Raw genomic sequence first — 18,507 nt, 5'->3', positions numbered from 1 at the left:
GATACTGAGTGTGACTTAAGTTTTTACATCCCTGCCAATCTGATAGACCCACTGCACACAGACCCACACACACCCACTCTCCCAATAAAGCAAACCGTGTTTTAAATTGTATTTCTTTGATCTGCATGAGTGGGCATCTTTCTATTTATTGGCCACTTAGGTCTTGTGGAGCTTTCTGATGGAGTTTTATTTTGTCTATCTGCATGACTAGTTTATGTGTGTTCCGTCACTGGTTTCCTGGTTAAGTCTTTCCTTCAGCAAATATTTATGTACCTTCTGCATGCCAGTCAGCCTGTTAGAGGCAGAGGACCAAGGATGAGCAAATGAATTCCATCCAGCCCCCTAAGCTCTCCTCCCACCGGGCAGGCAGACCCCAGAAGGAGACCCCCTCAGGCAGGAGATGGGGTGCCCTGGAGGTTATAAGGAAAGGCCTGTGGTCTGACAAGGCTTTGGCCAGGGACCTGGGAGGAGGGTGTTCTCTAACCGAGTGATGTCTGAGCAGCCATTTGAAGGATGTGTGTTGTCTAACACGTTGCAAGTACTTTTCCTTTTAGTGGGGCCTTGTTTGGAATTTCAGATGCTCAGATTTTCAAATCCAGGACGACAAGGTACAGAGTAATGGAGTGTTAGAGGTCGGGAAGCTTTTGGGGGGAAATGGCATGTAAGCCAAGACCCAAAGGGTCCAGCTATGCCGTGGCCTTGGGGAAGAACATACCAGAAAGAGTTACAAGTCCTGGAGGCAGGGAAGGCTAGAAAGCACCTGGACGTTTGTGTGAGCAAAGGGCCTGGAATGAGAGGAAAAGGGAGAGGTCAAGGGAGGCGGGGTGCCACCGAGGCATCTTGAGATACTGGGGAGCCGATGAAGGGTTTGAAGCAGAGCAGCAGTATTACAAAAGTTATTTTTGTTTAGCAAAGTGATCCTTCTATTTCACGTCAACAAAGTCAAGTGACATGGAAATACTTTTATTGAAAAAGCACAGTCGCTTGTCCCTTGTTCAGTGGTAGTGAAATTCAACTTTTTACTGCTTATCTTGGGGAATATTTTATTTCTAAGACCTGTGAATATGGTGTCATTTCTTTATCAACGTCAATTATATGTATTAACTTCTGGATATCACAGTTGTCTGTGGGTATGTAGTCATTGATTTGAGACCCTTGGAGTCAGATGTGTTCAGAAATTTGGAAAGTTTTGGATTTTAGCAAAGTGGAATGGTGCATATATACCACTCATTTTGTGAGCCCTCCGGTAGAACTTGCATTTGCTGAGAGAGACAGAGAGAGAGAGAGAGAGAAGCGCGTGCATGCATGGACACATGCACCCATTGCTGCTTCTCCCCAGATGTATCAACAGAACCATACACCTTTGCCCCCTCTGCTCCCCATGCTGAGATACATCACATGACCCATTAAGCCCTTTCCTCCCGCTGACAGGTTCCGTTTTCTGCCCACATGACTGGACATGTATAATTGTTAGTGTTAAATCTGGTTTTCTGAGTTGCAAGTCATTTTCTATCTTAATTTGCCTCTTTGTTGTGTTAAAACACAACCTCATTAGCTTCCCAGGCCCTTGTAGCACGAGATGGAATGCTTGAGGTCCTTGTGTGTCAGCAGATAACGCTTTTTCTCCTCCTGCAGGGAGGGCCTCAAATGAAGTTCCTCCCGAGAATTTTGGAGGCTGTCCCATAGTTCTTGGCCCAGGTGTGCATGAGGGTGTGGCACTGGCAGTGCTGAACCTGAGTCTTATTCCCTTCTGCTTCCTGTGCTTGTGACCCATTTATTATTTCTTACGGAACTTTTCTCCTTAGAACTTTAATGAAACCGTATTTTGGTGTGGGTCTTATTCATTCTGCTGTTAAAAAACAAAACAAAAACGCAACAAACCAACCTTGTGCTTTCCCCGTGTTCAGTTTGAGATGCCCGAGGCATCCAGTGAAGATGTAAGTGTGCATGTGTGTAAGCAGCATTCGGGTGTCCAGACATTGGGACTGGAGATGAAAATGTAGCATTTGTTTTGTGATTGGGACCAAAGCAGAGAGTAGTGAGAGAAGGTTGCCTGGGACTTATGGGGGTGGGGGTGCCAGGCCAGAGCAGTGAGGTGATGTCACAGAACACAGTTGGGTGAGGTGTGCTATAGGGGGAGAGCTGGTGAGGATATTCGGCAAGCTTGCTGTCTGTCCCCAGGGTGGAGAAGGTCGGGGAATACTGTACTGCTCGGGTCTGAGCCTGGCAGGCCCCTCCTCCCCTTCCAGAAGGCTCAGTCTCTTCTTTTTCCATCATCTGCTGGCCACCCTCAGTTTCCCAGTACCATAGCAACAGTGTTGTCATGTGGTCATCGCTGTCTCGTGGTCCTGGGGCCACCACTGAGGGCAGCAGCCACACTGCTCCCTTCTGAACCCTTAGATGCGTTCCCTGCTTCTCTCCCACTTGCTTTTGGCTGCCAGCAGCCCTTGGCAGCCCATTGCTGCTTCCCTCATATGGCATCTGCCTTCCACAGTGTGTGTCCTGCTGTCCAATGGCCAATCAGAGGGATTGAGGAGCGCCCACACCCACTCCCACGTGAACTTACTAATACTACCTGCAGTGAGACCCCAGACGAGCTCACGTTCACTTGTGTTAGGGAGCACACATTCTTGTACATAACGCCTGAGGATTTATTAGCCTCAGGAGTGATCATTGGGTTTTCCTTTTCTAATCTGTCTGGAAGGTCCAAGTCGGTATAGACTTTGGTCTGGGACACACGGAGCCTCAGGCTTCCTGCCTTGTCGGTGTTGGACTCCAGCTGCAGTTGGACGTCCGTGTGTCCGAGACCTGGAGGAGGCTCTGGGGCACAGCTGGGGGCAGGTGGGGCTGGCGGGTGCTCAGGGGGCTGCAGGTGGTACATGGATGCAGCAGCATCGTGTGTACGTCGGACTTCTCTTCCCGCCTCTAAGGCACAGGTTGCCTGTAGCGTTTCCAGATGTGCTTCTCTGGTCATTATATGTGTTTCACGTTTCAGGGACAAGCGCTGGAACCCAAACAGGAACCTTTTCAAGGCCAAGAAGCAGCCGTCATGATGGAACAAAAGGCAGCATTATATGGGCAGACGTACCCAGCCCAGGGGCCCCCAATGCAAGGTGGCTTTAATCTTCAGGGACAATCATCCTTTAACTCTATGATGAACCAGATGAGTCAGCAGGGCAGTTTTCCTCTCCAAGGGATGCACCCGAGGGCCAGCATCATGAGGCCCCGGACCAGTACCCCTAAGCCGCTTCGGATGCAGCTTCAGCAGCGACTGCAAGGCCAGCAGGTAATGGGCAGCCTTCCTGCTTGGGCCCAGGGTGCCATTCCCAGGCTCCCCTGCTCCCCTTTCTTGTAGACTGTATCCTTGGAGCTGGTGGAGATTTCGAGGGGCAGCTGCCCACCTGGCACTCACAGTCTCCACCCCTCCTTAACACAGGTGATTCTTACCTTTTTTCTTTCTCTACACTGTTTTCTGCATCCAGACAGGCCTACGTTTGAGGGGATGTGGCTACTTGTGAGAATTGATTGCCTTTTTATAAGGGTCTGTAAAAGTCAGGATTGCTCTTGGGCAAAGAGAGAACTTCCTGGTACCTTAGTAGTCTTAAAGGTAGACGCTCTCTATGTCCTGTTGTTCATAACCAGATATTTAAATCTGGATCTCACCTTTTTTTAATGGAGCCCCTTGTAGATGTTTCTAAAATGTGAACACTGGTTTCTCTCACTGTTTTCCCTGTCCCCAAGAAATGGTTCAGAATTCAGTGACTTCATTGTTTATGTCTGAGTGCATGGTGTTATGAAATGTGGGGAACGGGACCATCTAAGCAGGTGGGTGAAAGAGTTTAGTGTCTGGGGCACCAGGGCATCAGTGTGCTGAAAACCATCTCAGGCTCTCAGGAAGCCAGGTCAGGGTGGATGGGTGCCAGCTCCCCTTCATTGCTCCCCACCCGCTTCGAGTGACCCAGGAAAAGGCAGCCAATCCCCCCTCCCCCACAAACACCCTGCTGTCAAGCCTGTCCTGACTCATAGCAATTCCATCGGACAGGGTAGAACTGCCTTGTGAATTTCCAAGACTAACCTTTTTAAAAAAAAGTAATAAATCACTATTGGAGGCTCTTACAGCTCTTATATAACCATCCATACATTAATTGTAGCAAACGTATTTATACCTATGTTGCCATCATCATTTTTGAAATATTTTCTTTCTGCTTGAGCCCTTGGTATCAGCACTTCCCCCCCACCCCATGCACCCCTGATAAATTATGTCATTATTATTTTCATATCTTACACCGTCCGCTGTCTCCCTGTGCCCATGTTTCTGTTGTCTGTCCCTGGTGTGTGTGTGTCTGTAAGTGGATCATTGTGCTTGGTTCTCACTGTACTGTAACTTGTTTTCTGGGAGTGGAAAGCCCCATGTTTCTCCCAAGAGAGAACTGAATCAGGGCTCAGTTGGACCAAGCTTACAGTTTCCCTCAGTGCCTAAGTAACCCCAAAAAACTGCTTCGATCAGTCCCTCCGCTCCTGCTGCTGATACTCCTGAGACGCCACACTGCACTTCCCCCTTTCTTAAAGCTCCATGGGGGTGCTCAGCAGGCTGGGCCCAGCAGGCCCCCAGGTCATTGCAGCTTGGGCCAGGCCACCACCAGGTGGGGCAGGGAGTTTGGAAAGCAGCGCTGGACTCATTGGCACCGGCCACTTAGATTCTACCTGCTGTGTCTTCCCTCAGTTTCTGAATCAGAGCCGCCAGGCACTGGACATGAAGATGGAGCACCCCGCTCCCACAGGGCCTGCGGTGATGAGGCCCATGACGCAGCCCCAGATGAACGCACAGGTGAGGACCTCTCTGGGGCACCTGTCAGGGCCCCCGACTCCCAGCACACGGTTGGCTCGCAGTAAAGTAATTCCAGCTTCCTGTGTAAGGAATCATTTCCCAGTCCATCCCCCGTTCTCCCTTCTTGCTGTCTCTCTTGCCATGACAGGAGGCAACAGGAAGAGTGACCGCCCCTCCATTAAACCCACAATTAGGGGCTTTTAAGTCATTGTCTCTGCGATCAATCGCTGTGTGGGGAGAAAAGCCTAAACTTGCTTTTTAAGACATTAAAGCCATGAATTTCTAAAGGTCTCTCTTCCTGGATTATAAATCCCATGCTCACTGGGTCAAACCTCGGAATGGGGAGAAGTGTCAAGATGGAAGTGAGTGTATAACCCTGCCCGCAGTGAGAGCCTCCGAGGGGCCTGCTTCCCACAGAACTCCTCTCAGCTGCCCAGCAGAGCTTGAGGGGTGCTTACACGGCAGACAGCCATACAGACGACTTCCCCGGAGCTTGGAGGACTACTGTTCATGCCCCATACAAGACAACCTCCCTCCAGGAAAACCAGCACTGGTGAAAGGCCCAGTGTTCACCACTGGCACCTACTCTGAAGTACTGAACGTGTCTACATTTTTTTGGTAGTCAGGTCTCCTGAGAGGTGAACTAGGGTACCCCCTGCCAAGGTGAACACACAAGCGAGGGTGGGTATGGTGGGGCCCAACCAGGGTGTCCTTCACAGAGCTGATGAAGCTGGCTTCTGGGAGGACATCGGTGCAGCCAGGCTAGGCACCTGCCTTGCCCAGCTTCCTGGTGCTCGCTGCCTCAGCTTCTCTGTGCCTGACCCCATCTCCACATGCTTCCCTCAGTGCCACTCACCCTGCAGCATCCCTTCTGCCCATTTGTTCCTGTAGTTTGGCTGACGTCACCATCCCTGAGACATTTGTCCTCAGATCTTTCCACTGTTTCTGTGTTGAGGAGGTTCTGCGTTTGTGTAATTGGTGCCTGAGTTCTATTAAGTAATTTGTAACACCTCCTTCTTAGCGCCCCTCTGGCCAGAATCCTCAGAAAGACTGTACTATAAAGGGATGTGGGTGTGGTTGCCTGCCCTGGGACATTGTGGGTGCTGTATGTATGACACAGCCTGGTGCAGCTTGAGGTGCTGTATGATGCTGCCCGGTACATTGTGGGTACTCAGTATGAAGCAGCCTCTGGCACATTGTGGGGTACCATCTGTATGAAGCTGGCCGGTGCATCGTGGATGCTGAATGTATGACATCGTGGTGCATGGTGGGATGGTATGGGTAAAACAGACTGGCTCTTGCCCTGAGTGTGTAACTGTTCTTTCTCGGTGGCAGCAGGGCTTTCTCAATGCGCAGATGGTCGCCCAGCGAAGCCGGGAGCTGCTGAGCCATCACTTCCAGCAGCAGAGGATGGCCATGATGATGCACCAGCAGCAGCAGCAGCAGCAGGCCCAGGCCTTCAGCCCCCCGCCTAATGTGACGGCTTCCCCCAGCATGGACGGGGTCTTGGGAGGAGCCGTGATGCCACAAGCTCCACCGCAGCAGCAGTTTCCCTACCCTCCCAATTACGGTACCACTGAGGACATGACCTCCCGCAGTAACGATGGGCCCATGCTCCACGCACTCGGCTGCATGCCACTGTTAACCAGGCTATGGCCAACAACTTCTTTGGCTGCACAAGGCAGATGTGCGTGTTAAGATATTTCTGGTGAAAACCACCTAGACTGGGCATGGCATGGCACCGGAGGTATTGTGTCATAGTTGAGCCTTCCTCTAGGCCCGTGCCTTTCAGTTGGGAAGGATGACGTTTATTCAACTGTTTCTTCCTTTGGCGTGTGCCACATAGCAGGACTTCAGCCTCTGTCTGCTTGGTCAAGTCCGGGCGAGGCCTTTGCATGCACCCTTTCTTGGTGATTTGGATTCAGAGGCCCCAGGAATGTGGGTGGATTCCGGGGTGGGAGCCAGGTGAGGACAATGGCCCCTACCCTCTAATGGGTTCGAGTATGTGGGGGCCCCCTCTGCACAGAAGGCCCCTCAAGGACACATTCTGCAGTGTGCCTGCCACTGTGATGACATTTTTACAAGAAGCAAGAGAGACCCCATCTAGCAGCACTTCTTACCTTGTTTCCCACCTCCACCTTTTTGTTTTAAAAAACAAAACAAACAAAAATAATAAAGCTGATATTCTGAGGACATTGTATTTGAAAGTGTGGTTGTAATTTTTTTTTTTTTTTAAGGAATGGGCCAACAAGCTGACCCGGCCTTTGGGCGAGTGTCCAGTCCTCCCAACGCCATGCTCCCGTCCAGAATGGGCCCTTCCCAGAACCCCATGATGCAGCACCCTCAGGTGGCACCCATGTACCCATCCTCTGAGATAAAGGGCTGGCCCTCAGGAAACCTGGCCAGAAACAGGTGAGGGGAACTCACAGCTCGTGTGGATGGAGCTGTCTCCGGCCTGGGCTCCTGCTCGGGAACACGTTCATTGGCTGGTCCAAACCGAGACACTTCCATTTTGCCCATGCCCGTGGGGCACTGAGCAGACTATGAGAATCTCCTTGAAGGCCGAGCTGGGGGAGGAGTGGGGGTGGTTTTTCTTGGTCAGGTGATGCCTGCTATGTGTGATACAATCGTGATGGGCTGCATGTCAATTTCTAGGCTAAGCGCAGAAGTAATTTCACTCCCTCTTTTTTCCTAGCTCCTTTTCCCAGCAGCAGTTCACCCACCAGGGCAATCCAGGGGCTTACAGCATGGTGCATGTGAATGGCAGCGGTGGTCACATGGGACAGATGACTATGAACTCCATGCCCATGTCCGGCATGCCCATGGGCCCTGATCAGGTATGGGAGCCCCAGTCCTTTCCTTGTTCAAAGTTCTCCAGTTTACAGGGGTTAGGTAGATTTCATCTGAGGTTGTTGACCATTAGGATCCTTTTAGTGAGGTGGCAGCACCTGCGAGCTTGATGTGGACGGGCGGGTACCCCCATTGTGCATGGGACAGACCTTACACCTGCTTCTTCTGGTTTGACAGAAATACTGCTGACACCTCTGCCCCAAGCCTTCAAGGACATCACTGCACAAGTGGCAGTGCACTTGCACTGTCTGGAGGGAGAGAACCATGGTTCAGGCCCCAGCCCTGGAAGACCAGCTTTCATCACCATCAAGGGCGTTCCAAGGGATGTTGTGTGAGCAGGGCTGACATTTAAGCTGAAGTGCAATATCTATCTGAAACTCCCCCTTTCTCTCGCCCCCCTCCGTCTGTCAGTGTTCAGAACAGACAGTTTCAGCATTCTGTCTCCTAGGGATGCAGCTCTGGAGCCCCCGTCAAGAAACCTTCAGAGCCCCTGCTTTCTGCCTGATACCCAAAGTCCAGCACCAGCAGCCAGATGAGACTGGAGAAACCACAAGGGATTAGCAGGGCACAGGCTCCACCCTTCTAGTGTCCCGATACTAAGGCCTTTAGTCCTGGAAGCAGCAGCATTGTGTCGAGTCGCTCAGCCCTTCCTGTCTGTGGCCCCAGCGTCTGCCTGTCCAGGATCTCTACTTACCCGTGTCCTGTAGTGCGTGCTTCATCTCCAGGAATGGACCTTGATGTCAAGTGGTTTTGCAGAAGGAAGAGGAGATGACAGTATTTAATTGCAGCAGTAGCAAAGGGTCCCACAAGCGAATGTGCAGGCGAGCGCACTTTATTTAGGAAGTAATGGAGAAATGCAATATTCTCGGTCTTGAGGAATGGTGAATCCCCCATCCCTGGTATTTTTTTTTTTTTTGGCTAAACGAATCTGTTGAACAAGAACGGTGATTGGTTTCGAAAGTACTGGTGTCTCCCTTTGCCTCTATGGGAGAGCAATAATGCTTTTTGAAATTAAAACTTCAGCAGACCCAAGGCCAGGTACTACATTCTGAATCAGAATTTCGCAGTGTTTCTGTGACTAGATTTCCTGTGTAAATAGGCCCTTTAAGATATTGTGTTATGTAAAGTATGTACATATCTCTCTCTTTGGAGGTCACAACAACTCATTTTTGCAGAGTTTGTGAAGCTAGCTATGGAACACTGTTGATTTCAATCAGCTCAGCGTGGTGAGGTTACTAGTGAGGTGGCCTCTCCTCGGCCACAGTGTCCCTTTCCCAGCCGTAGACACCCCTCTTGGTTCATCAGAAGGCTTTTTACAGAGATCACGTGTTTAGATGTTGGCAGTTAAAAAAAAAATCCTCTATTAGAAGCACTTTGTTATTTTGGGGTGGGGGTGAGGAGACTAGAAATGGATGAACTTTTTAAGAAAAGGTAATCAAATTTAGAAACAAAACAAAATAAAAAGGCAATTTGACTAAGTTAAAATAAAAAAAGAAAATCTCCTGGATTCTAAATGGTAGTCCCTGAATGGAAGGACATCAAGCAATTCACAGAGGGTGGTGTAGCTAGTTCAGTGCATTGCTTCTGCATTGCGCTGAAGTAGGTGGGTCCCACGTGGCCACCTCTGCCTAGCTGTCACTTGACAACGTGGCGTCGAATCGGGCATCGCTGACACTGCAGAGTCCAGTGTCCCTGTTACTGCCTGCTGTTGCCGCTCCCTGGCACCTGCACCAGTCCGGAGAGAGGGACCCACGTTTAATTCCCTTCATCCCAGGTACTTCGGTGGTTCAAGCAGTTGCGTGAATTTGGGTTTTGGAACAGTTAAGGATTTCAGGTGTCTGTGTTAGCCTTGGAAGGGGCCCTGGTCAGAAGTTGAGACCCACCAAGCTGCTTCCTGGGAGAAAGTGGAGACGCTGCTCCGGTGGAGATCTGCTGCCGCACAGCAGCAGTTCTCCTGTCCACTCCGTCCTCCATCCTGATGGCAGGGGAGTGCCTGTGTGCTGGCCTTGGGGTCATTTTCTAGCAATAATTGAAAGCCCGTTGATTTTTTTTTAATATAAAAAAATGGTTAGCCAATATTTCTAGAAGTCTCTGAAGTTAAGAGTTTTATTTGACTTGCTTGTGAATAGTGACACCCAGTGTTTTCAGAACCACGCCCAGAATGGATTCCTCTTCCCATCGGCGTGCCCCTTTGACATGACCCCTTCCTTCCTCACGGTCAGAAATGAGGTTCAGTTTCAGATTAAACACCACCCCCAACTCCCTACCCCCAGTGGCCTGTGTGTCTCAGCCCATGCAGGCTGCCTGGTGGGTGATGGCCAAGGCCCCGCAAGGGAGAGCCCGGGCTTGACACACAGCTGAGCCCTGAGCATCCAAACCTCCTTACAGTCTTGCGTGTGCGTGCGCGTACATGTAGTGGGGGCATAATGGTGCTCTTGCCCTCCTTGACTTGATAAACTAGCATAACCCACACCTTGTTTTGTGGCGGGAAGGCAGCACCACCCCTTCTTCTTCGAACAGAAGCGAAGTCGGGTTGATCTTTTTTCTATTTCCTCCTTGTTCCGTTTCTTGGGGTGCTGCCCAGAGGCAGCCTGTGGGCGGTTGCGGTTTCTACTTCAGCCGCCTTCCTCTTTGAGTGATTCTCTTCGTGCTCTCCTTGCCCGCCTACCCCCCTCTGCCCGTTTCTCTAAACTTAGGTCTCTGTCTATGGGGCAAACAGTTTAATCTTTTCACCTGCTTTTAGCGTGTGGGATATTTCCAGTACTTACTTTTTGCTGAATCCAAAGATAATATAAATACATATATATTTTATAAAGATGAAGCTGTTATAAGGGAGAGACCAGTTTCTTCCTGTAGAGACAAATAGAAATTGCAGTGTCCGTGTTCCTGTTAGGATGCCCCCTTTCTCCATGGAGCATTTGCTTGGCAGCTGTAAATATCAGTAACCAGTGCTAGGGAGTTGGGCAGTATTGACCGTTTAGGGCAGCAGTTCTCAACCTGTGGGTCGCGACCCCTTTGGGGGGAGTCGAACAACCCTTTCACAGGGTTTGTTCAGTTCACAACAGTAGCAAAATTAGAGTTATGGAGTAGCAACAAAAATAATTTTTCTGGTTGCGGGGTCACAACGAACTGTATGAAAGGGTTGAGGCATGAGGAAGGTTGAGAACCACTGGTCTAGGGGAAGGTGGGGCGAGGTGGGGGATGGGGTAAGTGGGATAGGCTAGGCAGGGACCATTGGCTTGCTGTCCTAGGATTTCTCAGATTCGAACCAGAATGGACACCCAGTCACCTGTGTGCCTGCCCAGTCTCCTCTGTGTGCAGAAGCCATGAGCTTTGTTCCCACAGTGGGGTGGAGCCTGTGGGCAGTGAGGATCACCCCACAGAGGGGACTGGAGGCTTGCCAGCTCTCAGGCAACTAGTTCATCACAAGCAGGGCGCTTTCTTCCCTCCCCTCTCTCACAACCCCCTCCCCGATGAGATTTTGAAAAGATGGGAATGTCATTCTGAGAGCAATATTTAAATTCTCAGGAATTGACTGGAGTATTGAGAATGAATTCAGTTTCAACCAAGTTTACATGACGTGTTGCTTTCAGGCAGTCTCCACCTTGCTGTGCGACCGAGGCTCTAGACCGCCCTCTGGGGAGACAGCATGGGGAAGGGGGGGGTGGGGGGGAGCTGCTCTGCCCATCGATTTGGATGTCATTGTAAATAAAGGTTTCTATTTAAAATTGGAGCCTAAGAGCTTGCTTGCCTTTTAAAAATGAAGTCCCTGTTGCCTGGGGGTGGCTGAAGGCTGCTGGCCGCGGTTGATGGCAGCAGTTTCTGTGAAGGCAGTCAGCCATTTTGCCCCTTGTGGGGATCCCTGCCCTGTGGATGGTTGGGACATGGACACCCTCTGCCCTTGAGTGAGGCCCGGATGGTGCGCAGTGGCGGCTGAGGACCTTCTCTCTCTAGAATTCCGACAGCCAAACAAACACTGCTCTCCACCAGTCGCCAACCTGGTGTGACTCGACTTACCTGGGAGGCCTCTGAAGAGCTTCTGTGAAAAGCTTGCTAAGTATAGCTTACAGATGACCCTCTGCTCCCCATGTAAGGAGTCCCTGGGAATGCAAGTGGTTCAGTGCTCAGCTACGGGGGCCCGCAGGCCCCGGCAGTGACCGGCTCTGCCCGGTGCCTCCGGGGCTGTCATGAGTCCGAGCTGACTCAAGGCATCGGGCCTCCTTTGGTTTCAGTTCCCATCAAAAGGCCCTCGACCTGGGGCATCTCCTTCCAGAAGGTTTCCACAGGTAGTCTGTTGAAGGGGTCTTTTCCCCTAAAACCAAAACACACCAAGTAACTCCACGAATGGCCTTTGATGCATGGCTGGCCACTGGCAGGGGGCTTTGACCGTGGTTTGTATGACAATACTTTGACTACAAGATTTCCTTACAAAGAACAATTTCATTAAAACGGGGGACATACATCAACTTCATTAGTCTTCAGTACCATAGAAAAACATCAGTCCCAGGCTGGGTGGCAGGGGGACGCCGAGCGGAATGGTGTGGGGCGGGGCAGACAGACCTACAACTGCAAGGATTGTTCGTTACACAGAGCGTTTACTGACACCCTCCCGCTCTAGGAATCGGGGTGGTCTCATTAGGTCTCTCCCCAGGAGTCCCCACGTTGGTGACATCAAGATGTCACATATGTACAGTGAGGTCCAGCTGCTTCAGCGGCAGTCGGGGTTCTTGTGATCAGCCAGCGGAGGGTTCCTCCATTTGTGCTGTAGCTCGGTGTCGCCATCTTCAACCGCGAGCCATTTCTTGGTGACAAGCCGGAAGGAGAGGGTTTCAATTGCGATTGTTGTGCCCTTGCGATTTATGGGGGGGAAAGTGGAAAATTCCAGTGACCCTTGGCATTTTCCAAGGAGAGGTTTTTGCACCCTCTCCCCTGAGAGGGCTCCTATTAGTGGTGACTGATATGAAAAGGCGTTTTGTGCGGCTGGTGAGGTACAATCCAAAGCAAAAGCAGGGGCAAAAATGGACTTCTGGAAGCATCTCCAGGCCCGGCGGTTATCCTGCAGAATTTGCCACGTGGACCGAAAGCCTCCCAGCAAGCAGCAGAGGTCTGCCGGCCTGAAATCCTGGGGGTGGGGGGAGGGTCCTCACGTCGCTGGCCGGTCTCGGAGCCCCTCTGGGTGTGGAGGTCCGGCTCTCACTGCTTAGCCTTCCCAGCCTTCCCACAGCTGCCCCCTGAAGCAGAAAGCACTGGTCAGAGGTCACAGCCAGCCCCACAGCAAAACTGTAGGCATCCAGGGGCGGGCTGCTTAGGGAAAGGGGTGTGGGGTAGGGGCTCTGGTCCTTGACTTTCACATTCACGCTGCCTGGCTGGCATGCAGGGCATGTCAGCCCTGGACAGGACTGTGGCTCCTGAGGCTGAGTGGCCAGGGTGCTGTGCCTTAACGCTTAGTGCCCCGTCATAGCCCAGGGAGGGGGAGGCGAGGCTTTGTATGCACAAACACCGCCCCCCACACCACCATCCCATGCAGAACCAGCCAGGAAGACCCCAGGTGCTCAACTCACATGGACTTGGAGGAGGGTCTCTTCATCTCTGGCCACTTGCGTCGCTGAAAATGCCTACGTTGGCCAGTGTCAAAGGGAGAACGAGTGGAGTGTTACCCACCACCAAGATGGCCACCAGGTCCCCACAGGACTTGACAACAGCTGGTGACAGCTGTCCCCAATGGTTGGCCCAGACCCCTGCCTGGCCTTCTCCGTAGACTTAGAACCAAGCCACGTACCTGTACTGCTCGTAGCTCCCTCCATCTTTAAGTCCTGAGGGAGAGCAGAATGGTTTAGGGCAGAAGTGACACATACTCTCACACACTGCCTCTCTACCAGTGTGGGCTGCTGTCCCCGGAAGAGCCCACGTGTTGTCAGGGTTGTGTTCACCTTCCCCGCTCCCTGTAACAAGCATGGTTCTGACCGCTGTTCACACTAAGTGGTGGTTGAGTACACGGAAATCCGGTGAGAGGGCATTCCGCCCCTAGCAGTGCTGGACACGACCCTGGGGCTACCAGACCTTCCGGATGGCCGGTCTGTAGCTGGATCGCCCCCACTCCTGGAGCACCCTTTGGGACAGACACCACGCCCTGGCCACCAGACTCACCCAGGTCCATGTTCCGGGTGCGGGGGTTGCACTGCTTGTAGCCCTCACAGTTCCTCAGCTCCATCAGCTGCAAGTGCAGCTGGTTCAGGACCTCTCTGTCCAGCGTGTTCACCGCATTCATCAGCTGCGGAGGCAAAGACGGGCTGCTAACAAGCTGAGCCTGGGATGCTCGTGGGTGGTGGATACTTGGCCACAGCAGGAGCTCCCCCAACAACGTGGGAATGAGCGCCACCTCTGTGTACTTGGCGTTGAACTTGCATTTCCAAGCAGGCTACTCTAGTCCCTCTTCCTGAGATGCCTGAGTGAGCTAGGGTCCTGCCTTGCCTGGGAGCGTCCCCGGGGAAGCCACCAGCCCTTGGCACCACCTTTGTAAAACACAGGGCTGAACTTCCGCCCAGGAGGAGAGCAGGCAGCCTGTTTGGCATTCAGAACAAAACACGTGGGAACAATGAAATGCTGCTGCTGACATGGTCGGACGGGATTTCAGGCGTTTCTCGGAACATCAGCCATCGGGCAAGGCCAAGTGCACAGAGCTGAGAAGCACTTGTGTTGCCCACGATGGGAGTGGGGTTGGCCAGGCCACACACAAGCTGGGCTCAACCCAGCCCTCCGCTGCTGCTCCAGCTGCCCTACCTGGTAGGGGTCTGTGTTGAGATCAAAGTACTCCAGGAAGCCCGTCGCAAATTCGCAGAAGAGAAAGTTGTGGGTCTCGTTGATGGTCCGCAGGCACCAATATGTGTTGTTGTTGGCGCTGGTACAGGCACAGAAGGGTCCCACTGCCGAGGGGAGGGGCTTAGGGGCGAGGGTGCAGGAGGCCACAGGGGCAGCCCCGCCCCCTCCAGGCCGGGGGGGCCCCCCCGCCCCGCCCCACCCGCTCCGCTCACGGGTCCAGAGAGGCGCCGTCTGCCAGTGTTGGTTGTCGTGGGTGAAGCAGGTGAGGCCCGGCATGCTGCACGTGTCGTTGTTCTGCAGCCGCTTGAGCAGCTTGCGCAGCTTCTTCTTGCGCTTCTGCTCGCGCAACAGCCACACCTTGTCTTTCTCCTGCAGCCCTTTCCTGCGGCACAGCCAGCGCACCCTCGCACCTAGTGCCGGCTCCGCCCCCGTCCCCCAGGGCCCAATGGCTGGGCTACGCCCCAAAGGTGAGTGGTCAAACCCATCCAGAAGCTGAGCCTAGGGAGACAGGCTTGGGTTTAGACCCCAGGGAGCGGGTCTACCCTGCACATGTGGGTAGTGTGGCCCGAGTCAAGATTGCCTCCCTGGCAACGGAAACAGGGATGCGGTAACCCTCAGAGGCTGGGCTGGGGGAGGCCAGCAAGAGAGGGAGCCCTGCCCAGCCCTCTTCCCACCCAGCTCCTGGTCCCTCTTGGTTTGGGGAGGCTGCAGCACCCGCTTTGGCCTCGAGGGGGCGTGTGGCGGTTATCCTGGGAGGGGCTGTGGGTGGGAGGCTGACTGTCCTGTTGGCTTTAGGAGCAGGGTGCGGCCATGTGAGAGCCTCCACGGGCACCTGTCCTTACCTGAAGGGGTGCAGGCTGGAGCCCTTGTGCTTGAGGCGGCCTCTGTGCTGCTGGGTGTGGTAGCTGGAACAGGCCCGGCCGGAGCTCAGATACCTTCCTGGGGGCTGCTACCCAACCACGGCCTCTCTCTGGGGTGGCCCTGCCCTGCGTTTGGCCTCAGCCTTCCCAGGTGGTCCCCACCCAATCCCACCCTCTGCTTGGTCAGGGGCCAGCACATCCTTTCTAGAAGCCACAGCTGTGCGCTCTAACACAGAAACACCCTGCTCTCTGAATTCAAGAACCTACACTCAGCTACACTGAGCACCTTTCCAGTGTGGGCAGGTCCCTGCCACCAGCTAGCAAGTTCTGCTGCCTGTAGCTGCCCTGCAGGCCGGCCGGGGACATGGACTGCTTGCTGTCTGACTGGCAGCCTGGGGGGCGGGGGACTTATGGACACCACAAGCTGACAGTGAGGGTGGGAATAAATGATTTTGTTTTACCGAGGGGAGTTGGAAACAATGAGAGCAGCTTCCCAGGGCACACTGCATTCCTGGGAGCCCCTGTCTCCCAGGGTGGGCTCAGGCAGGAGGGACCTCGCTCGCTCAGGTGGGGGCAGGGGGAGGGGAAGCCTCACCTGATTTTGTGGCAGTCACATTCTTCAGGCCGCTTTTTCTTCAGGTGACCTCGGACTTCCCGCAGGTTCTTAATTTTGTTCTGCAGGGTTTCGATCTGAGGAGCGAGCAGAGGAGGGCTGGCTTAGGGCCCTGTGCCCAGTCAGCCTGGATGTCTGCTCAGCAGATACGGCTCCGTCCATGCCAGGGGCCCTGGCGGCCTCACCCACCCCCACGGATGCTATAGGGCCCTGCCCCGGGTCTGGCCTCCCTGGCTCCCCAGCCTGAGCAGGTGTCCGGCCCACCTCGTGGTCGATGTGCAGCTTGTGGTCTTTCCAGGCCTGCAGGGACTTGTACAAGAGCAGGTCACACTGGACGGTGTCATTCTCTAGAATGTAGCACCTGCAGGAGACGGGCTCATGGGTGGCCCTGGGGAGCCCAGAGGCAGCAAGCGGCCCTTACCAAGGCCCCCCTGCCTGCCCCTCCCTCCCAGCCGCCTGGGCTCTCACCGGTGTGTCACTTTAATGGGGTTGGGGGCTGAGTAGTCGGGGAGGCCGCCTGTGCCACTGAAGTCCCCAGTGTCCTGGTCGTCCTGGTCTTCAGGGGCCCCTGCCCAATGCCGCCTGGTGAGGTTGCGGGGCTGGGGCACATCCTCCAGGCCCACGTGGTACACCTCACCATCCAGCTCCACAGCCACCGAGCGGATGGAGCGGTTCCTCATGTAGCCGGCTTTGTACTCTGGGTGGCAGAGGCGGGCAGCGTGAGGTCCCTGGCACTAGCATCACAATCTGGTCTCTGAGCACCAAGCCTGAGGCTCTGTGCTGCCTGGGCACCTCCCTATACACCACCCAACCACGTGCACACGGACAACCCGGACGCAGATGATCCTCTTTGAGTTGTGCGTCTCTCCGCTGACCCCCGCCTCCTCACTCCGCCCCAGAGCTGCTGCGGTTAAGCTGATCTCATGAAAACCGCACTGCCATCGGGTGGCTGCCAACTCACAGGGACCCTACCGGACTGAGCAGAACTGTCTAAGAGTTTCCCAGAATGTAATTCTTTTCGGAGGGAGAAAGCCTCATCTTTCACCTGCAGAGTGGCTGGTGGTTTTGAACTTCTGACTTTGTCGTTAGCAGCCCCCTGCCTAACCCTGATATACCAGCAGGGATCCCATTCTGGCTCATAGTGACCCTCTTCAGGGTTTCGGAGGTTGTAATTGCCACAGGAGCAGACAGCCTCATCTTTCTTCCTTGGGGCAGCTGGTGGTTTTGAACTACTAACCTTGTGGTTGGTAGCCCAACTTGTAACCCACTAGCCCCCAGGGTTTCTTTGCAACATCTAGTCAAAACAAAACAAACTCATCGCTGTCTGGTCGATGTGCTGCATAGGGTTTTCTTGCCCGCACATTTAATGGAAGCAGGTCACCAGGCCTTTCTTCCGCAGTGCTGCTGGGTGGCTTCCAAATGCCACCAGCCAACCTTTCCTGGAAGTGTGAAAACTATTTGCGAGGTCCACCCCCCCACCTTCTTTGGGCCCTGAGGGTTTGTTGGGAGTAAATGAATAAGCACCAGCCCTCCTGGGCCCCTCCCTGGGGGATCATCTCACCCCTGGGCCTGGTCACTTCTGCTGCTCACCCTCAGCCTGACTGCCACTGGGGCCATGTAGTTCACTCCGGTCCTGTGCACTGGGGGGTGGCTGGCAGAATCCCTGGATACCAGTAGCACCCTCCCGCCTCATCCACTTGTGATGACCAGACCTGGTCGGATGCCCTCAGTAGAAACCTCCGTGGCTGCCTGCTCGGGGCAGTGAGTCAGAGCGTGTGCTGTGGACATGTACTGCGGGAGGAAGGATGGTGGGCCAGGACCCGGCTTTCCTGTCCTTCCACCTGTGGTGACCTGGCTGTGTCACGAGGACTCACTGCGGTGCTGAGTCCCCTGCAGCTCAGGTGCTTTCTTTAAAAGGCCTCTGAGCCTTCTCAGGGGAGAAAAAAAGCTTCACTGAGTTGCAAGTTCCCGTATTGTTTAAAGATCATCTACTGTGCTGCTGATGGAAGAGAGAGGTATTAGCCGAGTAATCCAATCTGTGAACCAATGATTTCAGCCACCAGGGCTGTCTCCACAGAGATGACAGTGCAGAAAGCCCCTTAGAGAACACATGCAGCTGTTCTGCTCTGTCCTGTGGGCCGCTGTGGATTGGAACCGACGGTTTGGGTTGTCACAGGGGGCAGTGCCTGGCTCCGGAGGGGCCAATCGTGGCCACCTGCCCAGGCCTCAGCAAGACCAAGTCCTCCTGGCAGGCAGCCCTCGTCCACTCTCCACTCTCGCCTCTCCCTGCTGCCTGTGCTGCCCCGGCGCAGGCCCAGCTCCCCTCACAGTCGACGACTCTTTGCGAAGAGCATCACCAGGGGAACCAGTCGTTTCTAGGCCCGGGATGCTGGCTGCGAGGTCGGCAGCTTCCGAGTCTCGGAAGCCGTGCCCACGTCTGCCCTTTCCTACGTGTAGTGAGGCAGTCTCCTCTTGTCCACAGAGACGCAGCCCAGTGCTTCTCCCGCTCTGGGACACTTTCCTCACATCTGAGCATC

General features: G+C 53.8%; 2 protein-coding genes across 11 annotated transcripts in view; one reads left to right on the top strand and one right to left on the bottom strand.

Annotated features, from left to right (window-relative positions):
- The window catches only part of NCOA3 (nuclear receptor coactivator 3), a 68,525-nt gene extending 60,450 nt beyond the window's left edge, over positions 1-8,075 (top strand). For 4 of the 9 annotated variants that reach the window (XM_045295155.1, XM_045295153.1, XM_045295151.1 and 1 more), the window contains exons 17-22: positions 2,996-3,286; positions 4,724-4,828; positions 6,167-6,398; positions 7,066-7,240; positions 7,524-7,665; positions 7,856-8,075. In XM_045295155.1, the coding sequence (XP_045151090.1) occupies positions 2,996-3,286; positions 4,724-4,828; positions 6,167-6,398; positions 7,066-7,240; positions 7,524-7,665; positions 7,856-7,867 (957 nt within the window). In that variant the 3' untranslated portion in view covers positions 7,868-8,075. The other 5 variants (XM_045295154.1, XM_013008293.2, XM_045295152.1 and 2 more) reach the window with 2 other exon arrangements.
- Positions 8,076-12,098: 4,023 nt separating this feature from the next.
- SULF2 (sulfatase 2) overlaps positions 12,099-18,507 on the bottom strand; it is a 76,915-nt gene continuing 70,506 nt past the window's right edge. The window contains exons 11-20 of one of the 2 annotated variants that reach the window (XM_004698048.2): positions 16,439-16,667; positions 16,235-16,331; positions 15,953-16,047; positions 15,340-15,402; positions 14,710-14,879; positions 14,459-14,601; positions 13,826-13,949; positions 13,458-13,491; positions 13,240-13,293; positions 12,099-12,909 (exon numbers count right to left, since the gene is read on the bottom strand). In XM_004698048.2, the coding sequence (XP_004698105.1) occupies positions 12,879-12,909; positions 13,240-13,293; positions 13,458-13,491; positions 13,826-13,949; positions 14,459-14,601; positions 14,710-14,879; positions 15,340-15,402; positions 15,953-16,047; positions 16,235-16,331; positions 16,439-16,667 (1,040 nt within the window). In that variant the 3' untranslated portion in view covers positions 12,099-12,878. The remainder of the gene's footprint in view (positions 12,910-13,239; positions 13,294-13,457; positions 13,492-13,825; positions 13,950-14,458; positions 14,602-14,709; positions 14,880-15,339; positions 15,403-15,952; positions 16,048-16,234; positions 16,332-16,438; positions 16,668-18,507) is intronic. The other variant, XM_045295422.1, reaches the window with a different exon arrangement.

The sequence above is a fragment of the Echinops telfairi genome, unplaced genomic scaffold, assembly GCF_000313985.2.
Source record: "Echinops telfairi isolate 266 unplaced genomic scaffold, ASM31398v2 ScPeMD7_5592;HRSCAF=6446, whole genome shotgun sequence".
NCBI classification, from domain to species: domain Eukaryota; kingdom Metazoa; phylum Chordata; class Mammalia; order Afrosoricida; family Tenrecidae; genus Echinops; species Echinops telfairi.
This window is presented reverse-complemented; position numbering and strand designations above follow the sequence as displayed.